Here is a 13090-nt window from a genome sequence, read left to right as displayed (position 1 = left end):
TCAAGCTAAAGATGTAGTCTAATGAAGGAAGGGTAAACATCTTAGCTTTTCAGGCACAATGCCGTTTGGAGCCGCACTGTCTGAATATCTCTTTCGAAGAGGAAAGATGTGTTCTCAAGTAATCTCTACGATTGATTCAGTTAACAGGAATGGGTCAAGAGTGATACTGAAAGCGTGATTTAAAAGTACCATCATCGAAAAGAAAGGGAATTGGATAGATAGAATGCTTTTCTGCAAAAAGTATGTATATATTGCAATCGATTCGGTGAACAGATAAGTTGAAGCAAGATATTGTATGCGTGAATTTAAAGTACCATCAATTAATAGAATAAAAGTTAGGTTGGCCGTGCTGAATGCTTTCCCACGCAAAAAAATATATTAAACGGTCATTAGTGCATAGAGTAGTTGCTGCTTCATATCTAGTTGTGTGCGATCGGTCTGTATTAACAACGCGATACGTGGTTGTACACAACATTCAATACAGGCATCGTCCTTTGCTTTCAACTTAGAAGAATCTCGACCTCGTAGACATAAACTATGCAAAAATCATAGGAACATAGATAAATATTATAGTGTTCTGTTTAACGTGATCGAAGCGAAATTTATTAAACACATCACTCTAAAGAACCGTAAAGATGATTGCCATTATAAAGATTGTTTACACACAGATATTCTGATGATACAATGCCGGTGGAGCTCTATGATTCTGTATAAATAAAAATCTACTCTAGATATTAGCTTGTGAGATTAATCAGATTTATTCCCATTTTCACAGACACGTATTTCATACAGCTTATGATACACAATTGAGATAAAACTCGATAGCGTCACGAACAACATAAACATTCCTTCCTTGCTCTGGCTCTCAAATACATTCTTAGCATACGTCAAGCAAAAATATCGCAGCTACAATTCTAAGACTTTTAGGGAATCTTGTTTAACACCTGTTTTTTGTAATTTTTCTTTGCTGACCTCATAAAATCGACTTCTTCAATTCGAATAAAAAGTAAAAGCTTGATGTACTTTCAATAAGCACTTTTTGACAAGATATTGGATGCGTTGTTTTCCAATCTTCTTTCGTTTTCTCCTTAAAAGTTCAATCACTAATTGAGAAAAGGAAAGAAAGAAAGAACAAGCTCTCCTTCTTCATCAAAGTTTAGTTAAAACTCCCTTTTGGTGTCTTCAATATTAATTTGATTATTACTTGACAAAGTTAACGTTATTATAAAGATCAATTATCTTGATAACACTTTTTTCCAAATTTTTTGTAATTCCGTTATGTTTATTGCTTAATATAGCTTCATTATTTTATACTCATATTTGAATATGTTTAAACCGTGAGACCAGTATAGGGAAAAAATCGATCAAAGCGGAAAGCTCCAATAGGAAAAGAACCTGCTATTGTCATACGTTTATAAGGTTTGGCATCAAATGCTTTAATGGTTTTTAAGTGATCAATGTGACTTAGTTCATCTATCTCCTGTCCTTTTTCTCCTTATTTATAATGATTGTTTATGATCTATTTTTACTCAGAAGAAAAAATCCCGCATATTACAACGTGTAAATACTTCTGAGATTGCAGACGAGAAAGCGGTTTGTTTGTATGGCCTCTTTTCCCGAGAATTAAAGCAAATGCCTCAAAGTTCGAAATATCAGGAATGAAATAGAAAAATCAAGAATCCGCAGCACAATATAACTTCTCTGGCAAATGTGACTCAGATATATGAATACATTCTATTGCCTGTCGCCTTAACCTTGTCTATACGATATCTCAGGGCAGATGTCTGTTATGAGTGAAATAAAACATGAACAATGTTAAGCACACAAAACCAAACGTGATCGTTTTGTTGTTTTTCTCCTAATATCAATATCCTAATATCAGTAGAAGGAAGTGACAATCAAAACTATATTTTTGTGGAGCGAGTCAATACAGGCATTCCGACGTGATGTCTCCATGAAAGCACTCGCTATTGGCTGGAAAATGTGAACGTGATAATCAATATTTGACCCAAAGTATGTGGAGACATATACATCTATAATCATTCTTAAAAGGGAGCCACAGCAGTCGATTGAGTCCAACGATTCAAGATGAAGAGTTCTCTGCTTTATCTAACGGTAGGTCCTTTATAGCTGTCAGCTAATTGAAAATCCTTGTGGATATTAATTTTTATCAAGTTCTTGGCGGACACCTTCAGCAAAATGGACGGTTTTTTCAAAACATTGCAATTTGATTCCCTATATAACTAACATGCCACAACTGCAAAAAGTATGCGATGGCAGAGCAGCGCCATAAACACAGCAAGTTGCACCTCTTCGGTAACGCTGTTAGATGCTCAACTCTGAGATTCCTAAAAAGTTAGTGATATAAACGTATTTATATATATAAACGTATTGTGATGCAAACGCTTCGAACAATCATTACGAACATTTTCTTCTGCTCAATCAATTGCGGCGATATGTTTGTTAAAGAATAAACTTCTTCGTATATTCAACTGATAACCAGTTTTGCAAATATAATATTTTCATAAAAGACATTTCACCTTTGCGAACCTAAGGTGTATATTTTGTAGTGATAGGAATATCTGTTTCTACCGATAAAACAAGACAACAAATCAAAACAATATCTTGCCGCACTTGTTCATTGCTTGGATAGTGAGTTACCATCTCACAGTCCACACAAATTAAAATGCAAGATGCCCGCATAACTGAAACCTTATGGGTCCTTTACTCACTCTTCGATATTTCCAACTGCCCCAGGGTCTTTATCGTGTAAACATTGTTCTCAAACAACACATGGGAATGCCTTACATATCTGACAAAGTTTTGTAGTTGTGCACGCCACGCAGGTGTTTTTGAGCGGCGACGCTTAATGAGTTCAAAGCCAATCTACAACATTTAGAAATTTTGTTCAATTAGGAAACAGTTTTTAGTTCAGGCGTATACGAAGGAGGCTATTTCACACTGGAGTACATCACAATACGAAGAAATTATTTTAATGTCCTTTAAGGTAATAAATTTCTTTTCCCTTTGCTATCTGCTTAGGCAACATTTTCAGTTACATGCAAGAAGTCCAATATATGACCAGTATATCCTTAACTAGGGTAATGACAGAGAATCAATTTCATCTCCCTTCTTCCTTCCTTTATGGGTATAATTTTTCTTCCTTTTGCTCTTTAATCATGCAACTTTTTTCAGTTACATGCAAGGGGTCCAATAAATGACAAATAAATCCTCAACTAGGGTACTAACAGAGAAACATATTACTACCTTAGGTGCTGTTGATATGCATTACAGAAATTGAGTCTTTGCCAAACCCTAAAATGCTGACAGAACTTGGAAGCTTAGCAAGCTGGGAGGCCAAACAAAACTTTGGAATTGAAACCCGAGGTATTTGAAGATTTATGATTTAGTTAATCGGAGGAAGTCAAAAGTACAGCCCTTCAATTTTTTCCTTTAGTTTGCCTTTATGTTTGGGTTTTCTTTTCTTGCTTTTTTGTTTGAGTATTGTTTTTGTCTTATTTGTTGTTTCTTTTTTCCGTGTTGTTGCTTCCGTTGTTCTTCTTGTTCTTGATTTCAGTCAAAATTACGAAGGCAGTATTCATCCAGTTTTTCTATCCTTACTAAATGAATAAAATTATTCCTTAAGACTATTTTGTAGTACGATAGGATCACGGGCAAATCCTGCTAGACGTGAAATAATCGTGGAGTAAAGCACTTTTTTGTATCACTCCTATTCAGGGCCTCGTCTTTCGGTCAGTAGAGGCGCCTAACTAACAAATTTAAATCCCTTTTCTGCAATTGCTAAAATTGCAGTCCACCCACCAGGTTCATCTTCTTTCTTGATCAAAGCTTCCTGGCTAAAATCAATCATTGATTTGTATATTTCTTTTGATAGAGTCCAATCTGATGTGCGCCGCTTGCGTGGATGATTCTTGTTCTGATGAACGCGTGGACAACTGTGCTCCAGGATTTTCCTGTGTGACTGTAAATACAGTTGATAATCAAAATCAGCCAGGCCTTCTTAAGTTTTGTTTCTTGACAATGTTTTGCTCTGGAAACACTTTATGCAATTCGCGTAACGATACCTTGGAAGGAAACCTGACATCTTGTATGTTAGAATGTTGCTCTACCAATTTATGCAATGCAGCAGTTACGCCGACCACAATGACCGAAGGACCGAACACTACCGAGACATCAACAACCACAGGGGCTCCGACCACCACCGAGGCACCTACGACCACTGAGGCGCCGACGACGACAGAGGCACCAACGACCACCGAGGCGCCGACGACGACATCGGCACCAACGACTACCGCCGCACCTACCACACCCGCACCGACAATGATTACAATTACACCAGGTGACTAAAATCTCTAAGTACAGCTTTTACCCAAACAGGACGTTTATCAGTTACCTTTCGATTAAGAAAATTCATTTACGTAAGAGAAAGGAAAGAGAGGGCGAGAGAAACCAACAACATAGATCTAATTAAGCAAAAAAAAAATGGGCATGAGTAGTTTCTGTTTTCTTAATTCATACTTTAAAGTGTGCATAAGTAACGCGAAGATCTACAGGGCCACGTACAAATTTTGCAGATGCTGAGAAAATTATGTTTTGAGTATAAAGTAAGGATTTCGTAATGTCGACGTTATGCTTATGAAAATGTCGCTGAAATTGCTATTTATAGAATCATTAACGGAATTAGTGTCATTCGTCAACGGTCAGTTGAAAGAAAGAAAAATGGAAAACAGATACGCGAAAAGGAAAAAGCTTATCGTGATTAGGAATAATTTTTCAGGCATGGAGCCACTGATTAGCATTCATATCAAAACATCAGAAACGGTGAAAATCTCTTCCAATTAAAAATGTCTATACATGTTTGTTCACAGGCCAAACTGTAGTCCTTAGATCGCCTGGTTACCCTGACAGTTATCCACCTGACACCACCAGAACCTGGGATCTTGGAACTCTTGGAGAACACCGTTATCTTAGACTAGAGTTTCGGAGGTTCGACCTTGGACCAGGGTAAGCGTTTTGTGTGTGTCTATCATTATTATCATCATTATAATTTCTTTATCACAACCAAAAGCATGAATATACGCCCGTCAACTGATGGCTGTTCTTCTATGAAGCAATAATCGACCATTCGAGTATGGTAACTTTTCTATACCCAGTCGGGATAAAAATATGTGGTCTGAATGGAAAATTTTGTTTGAAAAACTTACATCAGTAGAGTGCTAAACATAGTTTTATACAAATGTTTGTTTATTTATAAATTATAATTCTTTTGCAGGGATACCTTAACTTTTGAGCAAGGGGGCCGAGAACTTTTAAGCCTAAATGGTGATTCCCGACTTAAGCGGTCCAAATATGGGTGTAGCAAGGATGATGATGATGATGATGATGATGATGATGATGATGACGATGATGAAGTTGCTGGCCCTAATTCTCCTTATGGTTTTTCCCAATTTGAAAAAATTGACTTAAATGATTTGGAGAAAGCCTATGACGAATACTTCTCATCCATTTATCCAAGGGCGCCGAGAAATAGATTTGAACACATTTGTGGATCTCAAAGTAATGAACCCATAATAGTTACGTTTACTTCCGATAGCAATGATGGCCAGGACAGAGGATTTTATCTCAGAGTCACGAATAAAAAACGTAAGAATTTAAGGTTTATTTTTTAATTAATTAATTTTATCGATGAATTGATAAATCCTTGTCGTATCTAATCTGTATCAAACCAGAAGCCATAACTAAACTTATAGGCCACCATTTTCAGTGTATCTAAACATGTCAAAACCAAGGGATAACGATCACAATTTGATCATCTGGAACCAATGCTAAACCTATCCGGCATCTACTAACCCAATGCCGTTTTATCAATTTTCAGGTCGTGAAGACGACGACGATCGTTGATGATTCCTACTAAGCTTTTCCCTTACCTATTTCTGATACGTTTTAAAGAGGTCTATCTTTTTAGTCCGATAGACAGCAAGTTGTACTGTAACTCGCACTGAGATTTCCCTAATATTGTAATAAGCTTTGCTTGATTGTCCAGAGAGTGAAAAGATCGTAAAAAGCAAGAGGATATAAGCACAATCATATTATCTTGTGACAAGATATGTATTGATTCATGTATTTGAGGCTAAACCTAGCTCAGTCTTACAAACGTTTGTCTCTCGTTCCTTGTTTTGTTTATGTCCCTTTAAACGATTAGAAGACTTACACTGACAGATGCAATAAATTGTGATTTGCAAAAGTAACGGGTTCAATGATGTAAAACGAAACATAGCAAAAATTATGAGCGCTTGAGGGGGAAGGGAAGGGGGAAGGAAGGAGAAAGGAAGAGGGATTGGGGAGTTATAGTCGGTATCCTGCTTTAGTCTCTCAGCCTGTGACATTGCTGCAAAATTCTGGTGTGTGATCAATTATCTCTTTACCATTTGCTCCATCAAAGGCTTGAGAATGAAACTGAGAGCCTTGCAACTGACAGAATTAAATAAACTTCGATGATATTGGTAGTCAAATCTGAATTATTCAAATCCAAATATATTACAAAATAACAGCGATATAATAGGTATTATAATGCTACCTTGAGTAACACAGAATGCATACCTTCAAACACCTCACAAGCCCTCTTAGCTTGTTCGTCTTCTATTTCTTCGGCTGCATCCTTTATTGGTTATTTCTTTCACTGGGGCAACTTGTCCATCGAAGAGATGCCTTTGAATTCAAGGGTATGATACACGCAGAAAAACAGAGGCTGAATCGTAGATTGCAATTTAGCATCAGTGACAATATGCTGGTGAGAAATTACCTCTCAGAAATAGTCTGCTAACTGAAGTGTGCATCGCCCTCGGCAACATACGATTCATCAAGGTTGTCGTTAGTTTACTTATTCATTTCTCATTAGCGCCGCTGTAAGTTGCCTTTTTATTACTCATTTGAGTTTGAATACAATGCACGTTACATCTCTACTGTGCCCTTTTTCTTTCAACAATTTTACAAGAAGGGTGGTATCTATTTCCAGATTGAAAACTTTGACAGTAAATCTCGCACGTCGCGTAAATCTCATATGCAAGAAAACTGGATAAAAGTTGTTTTTTTCACATTAGTTCAACATACATTGTCAACAACATGTAGGAAGAGAAACTTGTGAAGGTCACATAAAAGCGAACAAAGAACAACCGATATTTAAGGGCAGAGAAATAAACATCGAGAGAAATCTTATCACGTCATTGATCAAAAGTGTTCGTTCTACAGGCATCACTGATCACTTTCCTTCCACTGGACCTGAAAAGAAAACGCATGAGTCAAGTTGAAGTTTGTGGAGGAAATAATGCGATGTTACGCTTGCTTTGATTAGTCAGAGCCAATCCAAATGTCATGTTTTGGGAGGTCATGTGATCACCCCAATAAACCAATAGAAATTTCTTTGTATTTCATTAATACTAGAACAGTATTTAAACCCTGCCATTCTTTCTGTTGTCGTCAACTTCATCTTCATTATTCCTTACAATTTTTTAGCAACTGCTGAATACATGATTTAATTCATAGAAAAGGTCTTTTGGTTTCGCAGCGTATCAAAAGACCCAAGCAATGGACAATGCTCAGTTTTGTACCACGTATTTTCTCAGATACTGTCCATAGTTGGGGGGGGGGGGGCAATAAAGTTGGGCTCAATATACTCTCAGTAAGCAAGAAGTCCAAAACCAACCTTTCCAAAGTAATTGCCGAGTCAATTTTTTACTCCTATTTTGCTAAATATAAAGAAAAGGAAATTTGACCCACCAGCGTCCTCCCCTCAATAAACTATTGCAGCCATATTGGTTCTAAGGTTTTACAATCAGAGCTGCCTTTTTGTGCATAATTTTCTTATTCTTATTTGTACCTCCAGAATATCAAGAACGAAGAGCACGTTACCTCGTACAACTCGATAAGTGGCATCAAATCCTTTGAAGGTGATTATCTTGTCGGACTTGAAATTAACCGATATCTGTTCGCCATTTCCCAGGATGTATACTCGAGGCAGGAATGGAAAACCATAAAATCTTGTCATTCCGAATCCAAAACGGAATTTTTTCTTCCAGTCGTCATCGTCGTCGTCATCGTCATCATCATCGTCGTCATCATCACAATCGTCGTCTAAGAAATCGTCGTGTCTCCCTGTAAACCACGAATAAGCCCCGTATATGCCACTCAAACTACGTATCTCTCGAAAGCCACGGAGAATCTTGACGTGATCAAAACTGCAAGAAAAAAAATGTAACTACCGATACAAAAGGGGAAAAAGCTTTTGCGAACAGGCATAAGATAAACTGAACTGAAAGCTGATAACTACAATCAGCAAAGTTTTCAACACACAACACTTAATCACAATTCGACTTTCTAAGTAATTTTTATGAAACGAGATTACATTACCCAGAATTTTAATCACTCTTTTGCTTTCGAAATTTCGATAAGAGAGGAAAATTGACGTACTCACCCAAACGATAAAACCGTGGAACTTTGATACGATTTGACTGTAAAGTTTTCGATTTAACCTCTAGTTCAGCCAGGTTACGTTAAACAAACACGAAGGGAAATAGAACCATACTTACAATATGTCGCTCAAAAGAAAAGGACGATACAAGGATAGCTTTTTGCTTATTGTTGCCAATGTCAATAAAGTTTACCTCTTTTAAAGAAGTATTGAAAAGATTAAGGTTTTATTTTCTCCTTTGCTAGGTTCTAAATAGTTCTTGTTTGAAATTTTTTAAAAAGTATTTTTTTTCCTTTTGTTTCCAAACCTTGAACTGAAACAGAAACATTCGCTTTAACTAATAACAAAAGCCGCATCAATTCACATGGATAGTTTCTATTAGCTCCCTTCTCTACAACTTGATGAAGAACAGTCGACTCACCACCGCTCAGTTTCAAAGGCCCGAAAATTTAAAACCAAAGTGGATCCAAGGGGAACTGTGATAGTCCATCTACATTCAACATCGTTCGGATAATTTGCTGGAAAACCGGGAGAGGTAATGTTCCCAGATGCTGGAGCCAAAGGACCGCCACAAAGGGCTAAAAGAGAGAATAGATTGTTAGTTCAAGGAGATTCAGGAGATTAAAAGTCAATATGTTATAACAAACCTCTACATCCTAAAATAAGTACTCATACTCTTCATACAGTTCCCAATAAATTTCCTAGGGTGTTTACAAGGAAAATTTGTTCAACAACCTTCTTTTGTTAGAGATCATTTCCTTTATTCTTGTGACAACAAAGTGGGATCTGGGCAATATTGTCTACGTATCGTTATTATAGGTCAAAAAGTTAGCAGCAGATATCCATTGAGCCCGTTGATAATAAGACTAAGGATAGTTGCATCTTTATTGAATCGGATGATATCTTGATTTGATTAATGTGCGCACGTGTCTTACCTTTCCCCATAGTGTAATGGGCAAAGAATCCTCTCCTTGTCACCCATGAATCGGATTTGAACACAATTCTCACGGGTTCCCCATTACCATGAACAGAGACGACTTTCGCTTTTCTGTCTGCTCTCAGAGGCTCGGCAAACATGTAATTTCTTTTTCCATTTTTATAATTGTCGTCATCGTAGTCGCCGTCGTCGTCATCATCGTCATCACACTCGTCATCATCGTTATCATCGTTTTTATCCTTGAAATATTTATCGTCCTCAGATTCTCCTCCTCGTGTCAGACGACGGATCAGCCTCCTTCCCTGATAGACTTTAACCAAATCATAGCTGCAATAAAATGATCAATAATGACAATGATAATGACAATGATAATGACAATGATAATGACAATGATAATGACAATGATAATGACAATGATAATGACAATGATAATGACAATGATAATGACAATGATAATGACAATGATCAATAATAATGATCAATAAAAAATTATCATTGTCAGGATAACAATAATAATGATTATAGCGACCACTAAAGCAACAAATGCACAAGCAGGCAAAGCACAAATCCATTGCCTCAAAAAATTTCAAATTTCAAGAGAGCGCAATATTGCAACCCCTTCGACACTTTATAACCTCAGTGTTAATGCAAAGAAGAAAAAAAAAAAGCGGACAAAGAAAAAAAGGCTTGAAAAAAAAAACTGAGGTGTTAACCAAAAAAAATTTTAACTCACCAAGGTTCTGTTTCAAAGAAGAGAAAGTCAATCCTGAATTGTGAGCCCGGAGGCACTGTTACGGTCCACACACAATAAGCGTTGCTGGGGTAGTTACCAGGGTAATTAGGAGATGCTAAGTTCCCGGATGGGCCCACTAAAGCACCGCCGCATTGCCCTGGTGCCACTGAGAAATTTAAAGAAGATTTGAACGTTAATAAGAGGAATAACATATTTTCTCATTCAACAAACAATCTCATAATTTACAAAATATATTATTCTGAGAGTGTATCATTACTCCTGATAAATGATCAGTTTTGATCGAGTTAACTGGCTCAATCCTGTAATGAAAGACACAGGACACTTCACAACTAAAACACAACTTCATGAACCTATTGTTTTCATTGTTTTCCTTATTGTTTCATAGTTTTGTATTTTTGTTCTCTTTTGTTTTACGTCAACTGTATCTTCCACACTATGGATTCATGGATTCTAGCTTGGATTTTAGGTCCCTGAACCTTTTTGAAACCTATGTTAAGCTTTTTTTGTTGATAACCAGTGGAGCAATGAGTATTGTGAAAAGCCATTAACTGTACTGGATTTTTTAACGTAACATGCCCAGCGACATTTGTGCGACTCATAAAATCACCCCACAGCTTTACCTGGTTTAGGAGGCGGTCTCGTGGTTGGACTAGGAAAAGGTAATGACTGTGTCACTGTAATGCATGCCAGCACTAACTACGGAAAAAAAAATAGATAATTGATTATTGCTACCCCACACTGTTTGTCAGAGGCAATATGATATATCACTTTATATTGTAATTTTAACCAGGCCAGTGGTCTAATATCCCAGTTATCACTGACGTCAACAATTCTGGGAAGACGATTATTGGCTCACGTACGTGTTCGTTTCGTATATTAAGTTATTCTGCGCATGGCAGTTAGAAGTTTTTTACTAGAAATTCAATACAGTCCAAGAGTCTCTAGGTCCTATAGCAACGTGCTGAATCCAATCTTTTTCGCGCAAAGGGTTAAGTGAGCGACTAAAAGACCAGAATGAGAAGAATTTTCACGGAAGAAGTTTGAAAAGCAGTTGATGTTCAGCTCACGTACATCACACCGACGCCTGTTAGGGAAGGATTTCACCAACCATCTTGTTCTTCTGTTTCATTGTAATAAGTAATCATTACCGTATTGTTTTCAATTTTGAAAGCTATCCTCAATATGTCTTTAAGTTATCTGAAGGCTTTTGCTTTCGACAGCAGTTTCAGTTCACTGGGCAATACGAAATATTGTACGATGGTGAACACCGTGGATGGATCTTGTAATTACTCCGACATTCCAATCTATTCAAGTTGTTTTATCTTCATATCCTTATGCTGACACGTTAAATTTCTCAGACTAAATTATCCTTTCTTGAAGTCAAGAGGCCAAAAATATAAGGAAAGGTAAAAATCAACGAATATTGAAGGGGATTGATCAATAGGTCTAAAAACAAATATTAAGCTTTCTCATGTGGATGGAAACTTTAGGGTCTTTTTGAAAGCTTACGTTGTTAATTATACGCTGGAGAAACCAATGAATTACCGGCGCCTTTTAGTTCCTGTGAGAAGTAATTATGCTTTAGGGAAGACTACTAGTTAAGTTCTCTCAAAGGTGAGATACTTTAAATTATATGTTTAATTAAAGCAACTTTGTTTTAAGCGTGTGTTAAGATACGGTAACACTGTAGTATTTCGCTCAGAATGGCAACGCAAAATGTTCATTATCTCACACACATCGGCTTCATATAATCAGTCAAATATCGCTCTCTTTTTTTTTTTTTTTTTTTTTGCACTTATAATTTTGAAAGTAAAACGGTTATATTGCGAACCTGTCCATTTTTATTTTTTTAGTCTTGGCAAAATTTTTATGTTTACTGCGGAAAATGGGGAGCTAATACTGTGTTATGATAGGTTCAAAACAATCAGTGATTGTTCAAACTACAAACAATCAGGCACTCTAAAGCTGAGCTGATTAGAATAATTTATCTGTAAAAATGCCTAAAAGGGGCAATTCTGCGTAAGAACTAATATCTTCAGAGAGACACGTCCTGAACTCCTCTGCTTATCTCGCTTTAAATTGTTTCTTTTCTGATTAGTAACTGCTATTTCTGTGATGATGCTCCAAACGGGACAACAACTTAAATTGAGAGCTTCATGAAGTAAAACAACTCTGAATGTAGGTTCCTATGGGCTATAGTATAATAGTAGCAGCAGCAAGTTATCCTTACTAAAAGACGGTTTACCTCTACACCAATGTTTGCTCAACGCAATCCTTTATCCACCTAAAGCTAATTGACAACTGGGAATTCATGAGAAATGTTTACGAGCAACACTTCCAAAGTTCCTCAAAAACAATCGGAGAGAAATAATATATTTTAAGGCTTACCGTCAGTGCAGTTGGAGAAGCCCTCATTTTTGCTTGACAACTTGCTACGGTTCCTTGTTTACTCAGTTTTCTGAAATTTGCCAATTAACTTGCGTTTTATATGCTCAACAGACCAATGCGATATGGTTCTCCAATGCAACAGCAATACGAGGCGTGCTTTCCTCCACTTAAAAATTCAAGTGTCGGTCTGGCCTTTGCAGATCCGTTGTACCGCTACAAACTAAAGATAGCTGCATCAACCCTTAAATTCTAGCAATTATTTCACGGCAGACAAAATGGTCACTATGAAGAAATGATTTCATTGTCCTTTGCATAACATCATTTCTCTCTGTAATGTATCTAACATTTTACGACTGTTAGAGTTCACTCAGGGTTAGGGGGAAAACACTATTGTTTACAAAAGCTAATACTAATTGCCAAGTGCACGGAATGATTTGATCAACTGCGAACTTGAGGAATATCCTCTCGCTAAACCCATTAACGTAAACCATGTCGACATATAGTCTCTGCTGTTTCCTTCAAA

The 13090-nt window shown here is 36.9% G+C and overlaps 2 protein-coding genes across 2 annotated transcripts; one reads left to right on the top strand and one right to left on the bottom strand.

Annotated features, from left to right (window-relative positions):
- Nucleotides 1-1959: 1959 nt before the first annotated feature.
- On the top strand, nucleotides 1960-6527 carry LOC136279837 (threonine-rich protein-like). Its single transcript, XM_066164162.1, has 6 exons — nucleotides 1960-2115; nucleotides 3273-3387; nucleotides 3896-4360; nucleotides 4890-5025; nucleotides 5294-5664; nucleotides 5897-6527. Exons 1-6 carry the CDS (start codon nucleotides 2089-2091, stop codon nucleotides 5920-5922), a joined length of 1140 nt encoding a protein of 379 aa, XP_066020259.1. The 5' UTR covers nucleotides 1960-2088; the 3' UTR covers nucleotides 5923-6527.
- A 1244-nt stretch (nucleotides 6528-7771) lies between these two features.
- On the bottom strand, nucleotides 7772-13058 carry LOC136280049 (zinc metalloproteinase nas-39-like). The gene is made up of 7 exons (XM_066164680.1): nucleotides 13018-13058; nucleotides 12568-12637; nucleotides 10800-10875; nucleotides 10159-10324; nucleotides 9424-9752; nucleotides 8910-9066; nucleotides 7772-8255 (listed from the first exon to the last, which is right to left on the bottom strand). The coding sequence occupies exons 1-7, from the start codon at nucleotides 13056-13058 to the stop codon at nucleotides 7853-7855; spliced, it is 1242 nt and encodes a 413-aa protein (XP_066020777.1). The 3' UTR covers nucleotides 7772-7852.
- Between the last annotated feature and the right edge of the window lie 32 nt (nucleotides 13059-13090).

This window comes from Pocillopora verrucosa, chromosome 3 (assembly GCF_036669915.1).
Source record: "Pocillopora verrucosa isolate sample1 chromosome 3, ASM3666991v2, whole genome shotgun sequence".
Taxonomy (NCBI): Eukaryota; Metazoa; Cnidaria; class Anthozoa; order Scleractinia; family Pocilloporidae; genus Pocillopora; species Pocillopora verrucosa.
This window is presented reverse-complemented; position numbering and strand designations above follow the sequence as displayed.

Excerpts from the sequence above, each read along its gene's own strand:
- LOC136279837 (XM_066164162.1), top strand. The coding sequence starts at position 2,089 with ATGAAGAGTTCTCTGCTTTATCTAACG. Across the intron at positions 5,026-5,293 it reads AGGTTCGACCTTGGACCAGG|GGATACCTTAACTTTTGAGC; the intron begins GTAAGCGTTTTG and ends ATTCTTTTGCAG. Across the intron at positions 5,665-5,896 it reads CAGAGTCACGAATAAAAAAC|GTCGTGAAGACGACGACGAT; the intron begins GTAAGAATTTAA and ends ATCAATTTTCAG.
- LOC136280049 (XM_066164680.1), bottom strand. The coding sequence starts at position 13,058 with ATGGTTTACGTTAATGGGTTTAGCGAGAGGATATTCCTCAA. Across the intron at positions 9,067-9,423 it reads CCATTACACTATGGGGAAAG|CCCTTTGTGGCGGTCCTTTG; the intron begins GTAAGACACGTG and ends TCTCTCTTTTAG. Across the intron at positions 8,256-8,909 it reads GCCTTTGAAACTGAGCGGTG|TTTTGATCACGTCAAGATTC; the intron begins GTGAGTCGACTG and ends TTTTTCTTGCAG.